This window comes from Actinia tenebrosa, unplaced genomic scaffold (genome assembly GCF_029948245.1).
Source record: "Actinia tenebrosa isolate PJP-AT-01 unplaced genomic scaffold, QUT_ActTen_1.0 PGA_scaffold17__23_contigs__length_9995812, whole genome shotgun sequence".
In the NCBI taxonomy this organism is placed as follows: Eukaryota; Metazoa; Cnidaria; class Anthozoa; order Actiniaria; family Actiniidae; genus Actinia; species Actinia tenebrosa.
Genome location: NW_028292577.1, coordinates 1555438 through 1570370, shown reverse-complemented (window position 1 = coordinate 1570370; position 14933 = coordinate 1555438). Strand labels below are relative to the sequence as shown.

Here is a 14933-nt window from a genome sequence, read left to right as displayed (position 1 = left end):
GCTTTATTCGACTTGATGGATTAATTTAACGATATGTTTTAACATAACTGTTTTAAAAAAGGTTTTGGGGCTAGCTATGAAAATGGAATGTCCTCTTCTCTCCTCTCCTCTCCTTTCCTCTTTTACATGACTGCCTGAAACTTTCCTCTTAGTTCCACTAGTTTATCAGTGGTAACAGAAATCTTGCTTATTCATTTAGAAAGTAAATAAGCCATTCACAAAAATTTGAAAGTCAAATTTAATTTGCTTCACTGAGTACTAACTGTAAAATTCGAACCACTTCATTAATTTTAATTTGAACGGCGGCTATTGGTGTCTGATGAGAGAACTCTGGTTATTTTAATGATGATATTGAAACAATCTGACAAAAAGCACGTCATATAAAAAACAAGGCATCTTACATATCGTGAAAGAAACTGCTTTTCATTTCAAACAGTCACTGCTACTTTGTTTTGTTTTTAAGCCGAATTGTTTTGCAACTTATTGATTCACAAAAGTTTTCCTTTTTCTCTTTCTAAAACTTTGTCGATATTTATAGTTTATTCTTTTTTGATAATTTATAAGTACCACCTGTCGTGATATCGTCGGTTGACACCGTTGGAAGAAGTAGAAACATCGTTGGGTGCTTTAATATTCAATTATTCAGCGTCTTGCCCCTGTCAAATCGTAGAACAGTAAAATAATTTGCATAAACATTTGTTAAGAGTCACTTGCTCACGCCCTGTGTCGTTTGGCTTTGCACCAAAGAACAGAGTTCTTCCCTATTAGTAGGTTTCTCTGCCGCCTGGCAATGGCTGACGAAATTTCAAGCAGTCCAAAAAGTACCAAAGAAAGCGATGTTCTAATTGAGATGGGGACTCCAGGCGCTTCTGAGCCAGCCTATAAGGGACTTCATTTTCGAGATGGCAGCAGAGCAATACATTATGTGATAGTATACGAACGATGTGAAGCAGATGAAAACAAGAACGAAGAAACCATGGCCAAGGCCACTGCAATGCAGAAAACTCGAGATGATTATGAAAAGGAATTGGCTAGTATAGGGCTTGAGATCGAACGAGATAGCATCACTTGTACAGGGGTAAGGGTTCTATAGTTTAGCTAAAGCGACGCTCAATTAGTCTTACAAGGAGCAATGCTATAGTCTTCTGTCGTCGTTCGGCTGTCGACGGTCAACTTAGCTAACTTGATTTTTTTAACTTGTAAGGAACGCAAAATCCCTAAATAAGTTTGTTGGAACTCTCTGTTTTTATATAAGCATCTATTGACAATTTTTATTAAGAGCCTTCTTTCTTTGGCTTCAGTTTAATTTTCCAATTGCTCGCTCAACGCCTTTCTCCGTCGTTAATGCTATAGGACTTGTCCAAAATCTGCAGATCAACTTTTATAGTAGTCTGAGTATAAAATTTAAACAAACTGGATACCCGTAGCAATTGATTAATTTAAGCGCGAATATGTTGAGGCTCAAGCCCATCGCTTGTAAAATCTCTGTAAAGTGTTTTATAAGCACATTGAATGTCTTTCATGGTGTTGGATTCAAGTGTCTTCTCACCTATTGAGGTGCTTTTTATAAGGAGCTACCTGGATTCCTTAAACACACAACGGAGATTAACCTTTAGTGAGGATGCATATGCATTATATATATATATATATATATATATATATTTACGGCAACACAGATCAAAAGTCGATTTAACACTTGAAAAGGCAAATTTACCTCGGTATTTTGACCTCGTTTAACATTATTTTATTTACCAGTTAGTCTACTTACAAGAATATGTGATGGGTGGTAGCCTTATCATGAAACAAGTTTATAGCAAATTTAGTTCAAGATTCAACTACGTCAGTGGCAAAAAATTTCAATTCTTTCATGGAAGATTTCTAGAATTGATGGAATTGATCTAGAATACTTGGAGGATTCGCTTTGATGAGCAGAGACTGCGTATTAAAATCAATCAACAATGAATTGATGCTGAATATGAATATTTTCATATAATAAGCCTTTTCATAGTTTAAGAATCGATTCCACTGCGCATGCGATTTTATCCCGAATTTCTCACCTTCTTTTGTTTAATTAAGGACAAAAGAAGGTTTAGACAAAAGAAGGTGAGAAATTCGGGATAAAATCGCATGCGCAGTGGAATCGATTCTTAAACTATGAAAAGGCTTATTACTGCCATTTGCATTGCTACGCGGCCACCCCAGACAATAGACTGCCGTCAATGAAACACGTTGACGTCATTTACATGCGTTTGGATCGGCCCGGATAGGTCCGGTGAGTGTGGCTCACAAAACTTGTAAACAATCGACAAGTTTTGGCGCGTTTTGAATTACACACGCGTGCATATTCTGGATCAATTTTTATAATGAATTTTATTTGGTAAACCCCTTCAAAATTCATACGGTATGCGAGACTATCAAACAATGAGGAAATACAAAAGAACATTTGGCACATATTTCTTTGAGAATCTATTTTCTTCTTTTTTTTTTTTTTTTTTTTGTATTTTTCTGAAAACCTGGCATCCAGTGGAAGATAAGTTAAGGAAAAAGTTAATTTCAAACAATGCTCTTGTTTTTAAGAAAACTATCGTTGGTTACTTGCACTTTAAAATCTCGAGCAATACCCTGTAATTGAGCACGTAACTCAACTTACTACTTTTCGTTTTTTTCAACTTACCAATAGCAGTTCAGACCTGGTCTTTGGAAGTTTGTCGTTTTTGATTCGTTTCTTCTTTTGGCCTGTCAGTTTCAATGGACAGTCGAGGGGTAAAGCCCTGGCTTTGTCCTTGGCCTTGGCCTTGCTACTGCCCTTGATGATAATAATAATAATAATAATAATAATAATAATAATATTTACTGCTATAATAATAATAATGATCATGGGGTAGCATGGGTGGCGTTCGCGGCTAACGCGTCGTCTTTCACCGCTGTGAGTCCAACGGGTCAGGTCGCTGGTTCGAGCCCTGCGGTCGCCACGTGTGAATTGAGTTTGTTTGATGTGTTGTTCTCTCCTATGCTACGAGGGTTTTCTCCGGGTTCTCCGGTTTTCTCCGGGTTCTCCGGTTTTCTCCGGGTTCTCCGGTTTCCTCCCTCCATAAGAATCAACATGTGAGTTGAGCATTGTGTGCATAGAATATTAAATGTAGTGGTAGTGCGTGTGAGTGAAAAGTGTCCCCAATTAGTGCGAAAAGCGCTAGAACGACTAGACACTTAAATAAAGTGATTTATTTATTTTTTATTATTTATCATGATGTTTATGGTGATGATGATTATATTGATGATGATGTTGAAGATGATGATGATGATGATATACTTGACCCTTGTCCACCTTGTCCGCCTTGTCCGCCTTGACGCCTTGCCACTTTGTCCGCCTTGTCCACCTTGTCCACCTTGTCCACCTTGTCCACCTTGTCCACCTTGTCCACCTTGTCCACCTTGTCCACCTTGTCCGCCTTGTCCGCCTTGTCCGCCTTGTCCGCCTTGTCCGCCTTGTCCGCCTTGTCCGCCTTGTCCGCCTTGTCCGCCTTGTCCGCCTTGTCCGCCTTGACGCCTTGCCACTTTGTCCGCCTTGTCCACCTTGTCCACCTTGTCCACCTTGTCCACCTTGTCCACCTTGTCCACCTTGTCCGCCTTGTCCGCCTTGTCCGCCTTGTCCTCCTTGTCCCCCTTGTCCGCCTTGTCCGCCTTGTCCGCCTTGTCCGCCTTGTCCGCCTTGTCCGCCTTGTCCGCCTTGTCCGCCTTGTCCCAGAGTCTTGTCCCTTGTATGTTGTTTCCAATTCCGACACTAGTGTGATCCGGGCTATAAATGTGGGCCTTACTTTTTTCTCGTAGGAAAATGCCAGAAAACGCCACTTTGTCAAAGTGCATCTCCCTTTACCAGTATTACTAGACAAGGCAGAAGAATTGAAGTTGAAAGCCCCTATACAGGAGAACGATATGAAAACAGGTCTGGAAAAGGCCTTTGAAAAGCATAACTTCGAAAAACTTGAAAAATACAACCCATTAGAGATTGACAACAGTACGATCGAGAAGAAAAAGAAATTCTTCATGGCCCCCTTCCATAACGAAATGATCCACAAGTATGCCAAAAAGAAGGAAGATCTGTTTAAGCCCTGTGACTTTCGGTATGTTACCCAGCAAATGTGTTTTGAAGCTGGTGACGGATTGAGGCACTTGTTATATGAAGGTAAGCAAAAATATTAAAACGTTTGTCAGTGTTGCACGAAAAAAACTAACTCTAGCAAAAACATACAGTGCTTTTTGATTAAATAGTGCATAAACTAACTCTAGTAAAACCATACACTGCTTTTTGATTGAATACTGCATAAACTAACTCTAGCAAAACCATACACTGTTTTTATGATTGAATACTGCATGAATTTTAGCTCTTTTACGCTACAAAATTGACTTGTCAAAAAGACCAGTTCTTGCATGTTGACGCCACATGCATGAGGTCCATGGTCAGTTATTCAGTCGAGATGCAAGGCACAAATTTATGTATTAATCCCTTTAAAATACCATGCGATATCGATTGATTGTCATGTTTGCACGTAATAGTTTTCCGATTTCAAAGCACGTGTTATTAATAGAGTATTATTATTTCCCTTATTTAATGGTACCCTGCGAGCAGAGGTTCATTTTCTGACCCGCCCTGGGCTGGCTGGTCGAGGAGAAAGTATTTTTTCTCCCCTACCAGCCAGCCCACGGAGGGTCAGAAAAAAAGCTCTGCTCGCAAGGTAATTTAATGGTTGCACATGAATGAGAAAACACATGAGCTATTTATACAACACAAGCAACAAATCTTCCAAGTCCGAATGATACGTGGTTTGGGTTGGAAAAACACGGGTAAGCTCAGACGCTCCAGCAAAACAGACCTTAATTGTCCAGCTAATTGATAACAGTATAAAGCTTGCTTATCATTCGCATTGCTATGTTTTGAATATTTTTAAGGCGTTTACACTGCAAGCTATTCCCTTCATGACGGAGATGACGACCTAGAAGATGGAGAATCTTCGACTAACGATCGTCAAAGACTCAAAAAAGAATGGGCACGATTTGGCCGATGCTTCAAATACCAGCCCTACGACTTGATCAAAGAATACTTTGGCACAGAGGTAGGTAAACACAAGATCAGTTAATAAATTTTCAGCCATGTCATTATTGATGACAAGCTATATTCATTAGATCATCTTATATTGAGCGCTAGTGATTTTAAGGGGAAATCATGAGGTGGCAATTTTTCATATTTGACTTGTGTATGATACTTCCAGTCACGTGTGAACCTTTTTTTTCCTTTTTTTTTTTTACCTGGTTCACGATAAAAACTGTTGCAGCGTGTCATGGTAAAGGGTCCTGAAGGGGTCAAATGAGAACTGGGATTTTCCCTTTTCTGCCCTGAGAAAATGTGATTTGGGTCACAATTTGAAAATAATACAATGAGGAAATGTTTTTAAAGAGAAAAAATGGGATTTCGAAGTACGTGGTATTTGTAGAAGTATTGGGTGGAAATGGGATTGGATCCCTTGATTGTCTGTCAAGTTCGTCTTAGCCAATATAACCAAGGGGCAAAAAGCTGTTGAGCGCTCTGAATGCTTCACGCTGTTTATAATCAAAGTTCTTAATAATGTTTTACCAAACTTTGTATAGGTTGGTTTATACTTTGCCTGGCTGGGGTTTTACACTTCAATGCTTGTTCCCCTGGCTATTGCCGGTCTAGTCGTCTTCATCTACGGCATTGCATCAGCAACCACTAGTCCTGTCGTACGCGATTCCTGCGACGATAAACTAAAGGGTTACTTCTACATGTGCCCGCTGTGTGACCGCCAGTGCAGCTACTGGGACTTAGTATCCACGACATGTGGTTATGCCTATGTGACTAATTTCTTCGACAACGATGCCACTGTATTCCTCGCCATATTCAGCTCCATATGGGCCACGCTTTTCCTTGAGTTCTGGAAGAGAAGACAAGTTTCTTTGGCTATCGAATGGAATGTGAAAGGATTCGAGAAAGAAGAAGAACCTGTGAGGCCCGAATTTAAAAAAACAGCCCCATCGCTGAAAAAAAATCCTGTGAATGGTAAAATGGAGCCCCATATACCAAGGAGGACCCGATACCAACGGTATGGCGCTGCTGGAAGCATCATTGCTTTGATGATCTTCCTCGTCATAGCTGCTGTCATTGGCGTTGTTGTCTACCGTGCTGCAGTCTTCGCCGCTCTCAGTGGAAACAAAATCATCGACATTCGACAACGTGCCCGAATCGTGACCTCCATTACCGCCGCTATTATCAACTTGATTTGCATCAATCTTCTCAAGTTCGTTTATCAAAAAATAGCTGTTTGGCTTACAAACTGGGAAAACCCTCGCACAAGAACCGATTTTGAAGACAGCTTCACTTATAAGATGTACCTTTTCCAGTTTGTAAACACCTACGCGTCGATCTTTTACATCGCCTTTTTCAAGTCGGGTCTTGTGGTTGGAACTCCTGGCCGCTACAAAAGGATTGCTGGTAAATACCGATTAGATGGCTGCAGCGAACAAGGTTGTTTTTTAGAATTATGTGTTCAGTTGTTCATCATCATGGTTGGCCAACAGATCATTGGAAATATCACCGAGATTGCCATTCCGTAAGTAGTAACCGTAATACATCCATGAGTAGATTTAATTTGACTATCAACTACGACCTTCCGGCCAACCAAGAGATTACCAAATTTGTGTCCTTAAGGATCCCTTACAGATGTTACATATATTTTTTTATTTTCCGTTGTACTAAACGTTTCTTCATTGATCATTAGGTTTGTCATGGAGTGGCTCAAGAAGCGTAAAGAACCACGCAACAAAGAAATGCCGCAGTATGCACAAGATTTTGACTTGAACTCATTAGGAGAGCATAACATGTTCTGGGAATACTTGGAAGTCGGTAAGTATTATCAATGATCTTACGATGCAGCAATATAAAAAGCGAATATCTCTATTCGCGTTCGCATATTGGACACGGATGTTCGAAGATGATAATGATGGTGGTAGTGATCATGGTGATTATGATGATGATGGTGGTGGTAGTGATTATGATGATGATGATGGTGGTAGTGATCATGGTGATTATGATGATGATGATGGTGGTAGTGATCATGGTGATTATGATGATGATGATGATGGTAGTGATCATGGTGATTATGATGATAATGATGGTGGTAGTGATCATGGTGATTATGATGATAATGATGGTGATAGTGATTATGGCGATTATGAAGATGATGATGATGGTAGTGATCATGGTGGTAGTGATCATGGTGGTAGTGATCATGGTGATTATGATGATAATGATGGTGGTAGTGATCATGGTGATTATGATGATAATGATGGTGGTAGTGATCATGGTGATTATGATGATAATGATGGTGGTAGTGATCATGGTGATTATGATGATAATGATGGTGATAGTGATTATGGCGATTATGAAGATGATGATGGTGGTAGTGATCATGGTGGTAGTGATCATGGTGATTATGATGATAATGATGGTGGTAGTGATCATGATGATTATGATGATAATGATGGTGGTAGTGATCATGGTGATTATGATGATAATGATGGTGGTAGTGATCATGGTGATTATGATGATAATGATGGTGGTAGTGATCATGGTGATTATGATGATGATGATGATGGTGGTAGTGATCATGGTGATTATGATGATAATGATGGTGGTAGTGATCATGGTGATTATGATGATGATGATGGTGGTAGTGCTCATGGTGATTATGATGATAATGATGGTGGTAGTGATCATGGTGATTATGATGATAATGATGGTGGTAGTGATTATGGCGATTATGAAGATGATGATGGTGGTAGTGATCATGGTGATTATGATGATAATGATGGTGGTAGTGATCATGGTGATTATGATGATGATGATGGTGGTAGTGATCATGGTGATTATGATGATAATGATGGTGGTAGTGATCATGGTGATTATGATGATAATGATGGTGGTAGTGATCATGGTGATTATGATGATGATGGTGGTAGTGATCATGGTGATTATGATGATAATGATGGTGGTAGTGATCATGGTATATATTCATAGGTCATATTGTTTTATTTCTATTTCAGTTCTTCAATACGGATTTGTTACCATGTTTGTCGCGGCATTTCCTCTTGGCCCACTCTTTGCTCTGCTCAACTCCATAGTGGAAATCAGAGTCGATGCCATCAATTTTGTGGCCCAGTTCCGTCGTCCAGATATTGCCATTGCAGAAGATATCGGTGCCTGGTACAGGATTCTAGCAGGATTAACAAAGCTATCCGTCCTGGTCAATGCGTTTGTCCTGTCCTTCACATCGGATTTTATACCCAGACTTCTGTACAGAATGAAATATGCCCCGGATAGAGATAGCGGAGGGACCCTGAACGGATATCTCAATGCCAGCCTATCGTTCTTTGAGGTCAAATACTTTAACGAGACGGAGCCAGGAACCAAGCCTGATGATGACTATCAAAATCTCAACTACTCTAGTCCTATCTGCAGGTCAGTGGGAAAACACGAAAAAAAGATATATTGTTAAGTCTTATCGATAGAAAATGAAGTACTAAGAGAAGGAATGTTTGCATTGAGGCGTTGTAACCTGTACCAGCAGAATAGCGTGATACCATAATGACTCCCTTTTTTCGCTTCGAGGTATATGTTACAGGTTAGACTTCGGTTCGATCTTACAGTGCTCTCACTGTAGTTCGCTAAGACTTCGGTGGTGATTGGTGAGATTTTCGAGGGTGTTGAGGCTCACAACTAACAATTAATAATCGGTACATAAGTAAGTTGCATTACATTGCGATAAGTGTTTTAAGGCGCAAAAAAATTGCATTTTGTCCCTTCTTCCTTTGCTACATAATCTTGGCGTTTACTCAACGTCTTGCTCGAACATGTGTCCTCGAAATCGCGCCCCATTCCCTCTAGAACGGTTTGGCCGCAACACAACCATCACAGGCACTGTTACATGCTAGTTTTAGTATTATTTATTTGGTCGTTTTTGTTTTTGTTTTTTATTATGGTACCAAAATGCTTCACGAATTTTCCTTCTTATTTAAATTTGCACTTCCCCGGCTCACGAGAGTAGAAAGACAATATTTGTGTTGTTTAACTGAACAAATGGAAGTGTGCAAGGCAGTCTGGTAGTAGAGGCCAAGGACGCCATAATGCACACGTCCTATTGAAGCAAATAAGTAGCTTTTAATTCCACTTGGAAAACTGCTGCAGCTGAAATTGGCTCTCTATTTTCTGACGCGGGACCCTGAATTGCAACTTGAACCACATTCATTCATACATACATAAACTTGATTAACGTGTTGGTCTTCTAGCGTAACACATGTAATGTTTGTTTCCAGGTACCGTGGTTTCCATGACAACACCTACCCCTTCAAGTTTTCAAAGCAGTACTGGCACGTGATAGCAGCACGTTTAGCCTTTGTCTTCGTGTTTCAATACACAGTCTATGCCGTGACCAGTTTCATTGCTTACATTATCCCTGACAAGTCCAGGAGCTCGGAGATCAAAGAAAGAATGGAAAAGCTGTTGGTAAAGAACCGCTTGTATGGAAAAGGGAAAATGAATGAATATAGAGAGAATACAATGCTGTAGACACTGCCATTGGCTACTTTAGGAAAGGATTATATATTCAAAATGGTCTTTGATCAGATTTGGATCAGAATAGACCCATTTACCTTCGTATGCAAATTGCCCATTTCAGATCACATGACATTCCCTTGAGAGTTGTTCTTTTATGACGAACTTGTTAAAGTATTTACAGATGAAAGAATCAACTGCCAAGAGTGGCATCACATGGTCTGAAATGTGCACAACAAACAAAGAAGCTAAAGAGGTCTATATGTCATTAATTGGTATATTTTAGCTTTATGACACGATTCTTGGAATCGTTCGGCTTTTCTGATCCAAATATAATAAGACACCCCCGGAAAGACACCATTTTGAATATTGGACAGCAAGGATTTGCCGAGGTGTCCTAGTCTGTATTCTGGAGTGGGCTTTTACATCAATCAAGCCTTTACGTAGCCACATACTTGAAATATAACCCGACACAACTAGGTCGCGATGAGCATGTTGACAAACTTTTAAGCATAAGCATTTTAATCATAAGCTTCTACAACTATAACTACCGTAACGCAGCAGTGCATTTTCATTAAAAGAAAAGATGTAATGCTTTGACATGTAAAGGATTGGAACAATTCGTAGTTTGTAGTTTTTTTAATAACAACTTGCGCTCACCAAACTCGTCACATGCAAGCATTTGATAAACCTAATTTTAGTCTCATTCTTTCTTTTAAAACGATATTCTCTTAATAACTTTTTATAATGTAATTTTTTAATGTTTTTCATACAAAAATAAAGTACAATTGTGATATTTTTGTCTCAGCTAGGTGTCAATAACCAAGCAATTACAATTTGTGAAATTATGCAGTTATTATTATCATCATTTCATTTCATTTTTTTCTTTTTCTGATTCGCCAATACGTAACAAACAACATTCAACAAAAGAGCTAAAGAAAAAAGAAAATTTACATAGGACAAATAGCATCATGTACTACCCACAGAAACATGCTCCAATAAAAAGCCGTACCCCCAAAAAAACAGTCGTAGATCTTCCGAAAGCCTTGCCTAATTGTTACCAAAGAACATTTAAATGAGCTTCATAAATTGCAAATAGACTATAAAATAGTAATTCCCGTGAGACTTAGACTAGCAGAATAAGCGTTTTCATAGTTTAAGAATCGATTCCACTGCGGATGCGATTTTATCCCGAATTTCTAACCTTCTTTTGTTTAATTAAGAACAAAAGAAGGTTTAGACAAAAGAAGGTGAGAAATTCGGGATAAAATCGCATGCGCAGTGGAATCGATTCTTAAACTATGAAAAGGCTTATTGGCACTAAATCATTGGCCACTCCGGTTAGAGTCCTGTAAAGGAGCGTCCTTATTTATAAAAAAAATATATGTAAAAACATTTTCAGTACATTTGCCGTAGAGCATTTTCCAAATTTTTAGTCCTATATTTGTAAGCCAATGTATATTTAGGTAAACAATAGCGCTGACGTTATGAATTTTACCGTAGAAAGTTGGTTTTCGCGCTTCTTTTTATTCAAAAAGTTGTTCAGTGAGCTGCTTGTGCTCAAAAGTCTTGAATTCCTTAAAAACTACCGAAGTAAACCCCAATTTTCTTTTCAGTTTTGAAATCAGCTTTAAATTTGGGCTTTAAAAATTGTGATTTAAAAATGTTTTCATGAATTTGTTTTATAAAGGAACTATCATTTCGCAGCAACACTGACATCATTTCCCGCCAGATTCTCTAAACAAGAGTCACGTGATTCGTAAGCTAGATGATGTAAGATTTGAAAATGGCTAAGTTTCGAAATAAAGTTGAAATATTTCAATTTTGTAAATATAGGTAAAATTCTCCTCTTTTCTATTTTTTATTTTTTTCTTTATTTCTCCCTTTCTTTTTCCTTTTCTTTCTTTTTACGCTGAGCGGTCAATATGTTATTATCGATCTTGACGATGAAGACAGGTTTTTTACTAGTTGGCGCACTAGATGAATTTCATTTACAAACAGTGAGCCCAAAATATGACTGGACTGATTTTCGATGTAAATCCGAATTAATCGAGATGAAAAATAACAATAAGAATAAACGGGCAAAAAGAAAACAAAGAATTGTAAAGGCTTTTGAGCTTTTTGTTATGTTTGGTTAGTTTGCATTTAATTCTAGATCTTTAATTCCCAATAATTCTATAGTAGGACTGAGTAACAAAGTATATCGAAAAAAGATGATCACGTAAACCTAAAAAAAAAAAAAACGTTGACCTCACAACAAGTGGCAGAGGGGAGTATTGTTTTCAAGTCATGAAACAAAGTTAAACGATATATTTTTTCACTGTCGACTTCTTATTCTTTAAAATTTTGAATTTTAGATTCTTAAGGATTTTAGAAAGTTTTTTTAGGGGGTTATGTACAAAAGTTTTTTTTCATAGGATTACATAACAACTGTTGTCATTGCAGCGAGATGTTTTCTAAAGTATGCGCCAGAAATTTCCATAAAAACTGTGATCGTATGTACATGAATATTTCATTACAAACACTCTTTTTAGTCGGTCACTACTGACTACTGCATGTGATCTTCAAACAAAACCTCAAAGAATCAATTTATTCAGTCATTCAAGGATCAAAACCTACATTGAATTTTCAATTAAACAAGAGTCTTTAGTGAAAGAGTCATTTGTTTCCCTTCCTGACTAGTTTTGTGCTAAAATATTCAAGTCAGGAAGAATAGAGGGAATCGTTTTGTATGATTTTTTATCACTCTTGCATCTTTCTCGTGCAAGACATGCAGGAAATAATTTTTTGGGAAGCTAATTACCATTTTCAATAGTACCTGGAGTGTGAATGACTCACACCCTGTTTTCAAGCTCGGCTACTAGAAACTCTGAATTCCATCGGAGATTTGAAGGGTGACACTGCTATAAGTGATGGCCGACTTAAAAGCAGTTCATTCCAGAGGTGATACAGATGAAGACGACGTGCTCCTCGAAATGGAAGGCAAGAACGGTAACACTGATTCTGGCAATCCACTAGGACTGTACTTTGAATCTGGGGGTCATAAAATCGACTACATCTTGGTGTACGAACGGTGCCCAGAGGATGAAGAGAAAGATGACGAAGAGGCCAAGAAGGCTGAAGAACATGAAGAGAAACGAGAGGCGTTTGAAAAAGCATTAGGAGAGGAAGGTTTGCTGATTGAACGAGACGAAAGCATATCACCTCAGGTAACCGCAAACATACAACTTTCTTTCGTTCCCGCATCAATAGCCCTCCAGATGTTATTGTTTATCTTTATATCTATCATGCATTCATAGTGTACAGACCATTCCAAAGGAAAATGCTTTAGCATACAAATATTATACTATAAGCATTAAGATCTACAATACATTGGGGGACAACGACCAGCTGGCCATAAATACCAAAACATAACTGATGAAAACAAGTGCTTGAATAACTGTAGGTTACGAGGATGAAGGTTTACAATGCAAAGAAAATATTCCTAACACTCATTGGATCAATAATTTAATATCTCTAATATTTCATAAAGTACCTAATTTAAAACTTTAAATTTACTGAAGGAGATTAGTAAAACTAAGTTGAAGTAAATGCGTGGTTTGGAAGGTTTTTTAAACATCATTTATCATAAACAAGAAACACTTGATTGGTTTCATCGCTTTTTGCCACGTTATTTTCACTTCAAAGTTTGTCGAAATAAATTTTGCCGACTTGTTTAGGGCCTTCGACTGCATGGGACCATTAATTCTATAAAAGATATTTGGTAATTATCTAGTGATCTCATAAACCAGTGTTTAGAGGTAATACTTTTGGAGGTTTTGAGAAAATAATATTTGGTAAAATACTAAGTTACGTTTAAGCGTTGTTGATAGATATTCTAGCAATACAAATAAACAATTACAAATATCATGAACATAATGTTAGTGACTCAGTACATCTCGCTCTTAAAATAAATAAAAAAACTAAATATAAATATACTTTTATTTGTAGTTGTGGCCGACAATGTTAATATTCAAGATAAAAATGAATGAATGAATATTTTTGATACGATACACCCCAATATTGGTTACTTGCATCTTTTTGCTTCTTTCTTTTTTCAGTTGTCATTGTTACCAATATCCATCTCTATAAAATTTCCTTCGTGCTTGACCAAATTTTGCGGGGTTTCTTTATCAAGTTCTAATAGTTCTAATAGGACCTAAAACTCAAAGGAAAGGTTTACTATTCTTGACGTCCATTCTAGGCATCAAACAACCAAATTAACATTCAATTTGCATAGTTTTACATACTTTAATATGATTAGTCGTGTTGTAAGCTTGAGAGCAATTAATTAAGAACTTCGCGAAATTAAGGAAATTGATACTGAGCAATCAATCTTCAAGGGAGAAAAAAATTAATTCTAATATGGAGTCTTAAAAAAATGCTCTTGATTTTAGCTGATATTTTCAACGTTCTTTGTTTTTCACGGATCAACGATCAATAGGCAAACAAGCTGAGCCACACTTTTTAGTTCTTGAAATTACTATTCTGATTGGCTGAGAGACAATTAACTCTTTTAAGCCCCCTTAGGCTGAGATTATCGTGCACGTTCTTGCATGTGAGATTATTTAATCATCTCGGTCAAACATCCTAAAATTTATCCACTATAATTAATCTGTAACTTAAAGAGAAACATTGGCGTTTTCTTGAATTCAAATGTTTTCAATTGGTCATGGGCAAGTTACCGTTTTATCTATATAAAGGCAATGCCCGGTGATGTTTATGATTGGTCAGCCCGTCTATCTGATTATACATGCATGATATTGGTCTAGCTAGAAGAGGTAAGGGTCGAAACAACATTGCCATATGCTTCTAGTGTGTAGACAATTAAAAGCGACCATTTGTAAACACCACATAAAAAGATCAATATTGTGCGTCTTGAAGAAATAAAGAATTCTGTTAGAAGAAATTATTTTTTTTCGTAAAAATGAAAATGAGCGGGGAGGGGGAGGGGGGGGGAGGAAAAGGAAAAGAAAGGAAGTTTCTATCATGCTGCTCTTTTTGAGGACTCATCTCGGTCATATCACGTACAAAACAAACAAGAGATATAGTACCCAGCTCATGACTATGTTTGTACCGTGCTATAAGATGGCACAGATGATTGATTGTCTTAATTTCCCTTTACGCTGTAGCCGAGAGAAAAACCAACAACGATGCAGAGACTACGTAATAACTTGTGCTTGGGCAAGGATAAAAATGAACAACATGTTAGTAATGACAGATATTTATAACCTTGCACAATGCACTCTGCTTCTTTCAAGAGTTTCACGGA

The 14933-nt window shown here is 37.8% G+C and overlaps 2 protein-coding genes across 3 annotated transcripts in view; both read left to right on the top strand.

Moving 5' to 3' along the window:
• The first annotated feature begins 721 nt into the window (after positions 1–721).
• Positions 722–10418, top strand: LOC116301913 (anoctamin-4). The gene is made up of 7 exons (XM_031711083.2): positions 722–1078; positions 3829–4183; positions 4948–5111; positions 5644–6623; positions 6792–6916; positions 8116–8530; positions 9385–10418. Exons 1-7 carry the CDS (start codon positions 791–793, stop codon positions 9635–9637), a joined length of 2580 nt encoding a protein of 859 aa, XP_031566943.2. The 5' UTR covers positions 722–790; the 3' UTR covers positions 9638–10418.
• A 1814-nt stretch (positions 10419–12232) lies between these two features.
• LOC116301915 (anoctamin-4) overlaps positions 12233–14933 on the top strand; it is a 13754-nt gene continuing 11053 nt past the window's right edge. Inside the window, exons 1-2 of one of the 2 annotated variants that reach the window (XM_031711085.2) lie at positions 12233–12831; positions 14794–14868. In XM_031711085.2, coding sequence (XP_031566945.2) covers positions 12535–12831; positions 14794–14868 — 372 coding nt within the window. In that variant the 5' untranslated portion in view covers positions 12233–12534. The remainder of the gene's footprint in view (positions 12832–14793; positions 14869–14933) is intronic. The other variant, XM_031711086.2, reaches the window with a different exon arrangement.

Excerpts from the sequence above, each read along its gene's own strand:
- LOC116301913 (XM_031711083.2), top strand. The coding sequence starts at position 791 with ATGGCTGACGAAATTTCAAGCAGTCCAAAAAGTACCAAAGAAAGCGAT. Across the intron at positions 5,112-5,643 it reads AAGAATACTTTGGCACAGAG|GTTGGTTTATACTTTGCCTG; the intron begins GTAGGTAAACAC and ends AACTTTGTATAG. Across the intron at positions 6,917-8,115 it reads CTGGGAATACTTGGAAGTCG|TTCTTCAATACGGATTTGTT; the intron begins GTAAGTATTATC and ends TTTCTATTTCAG.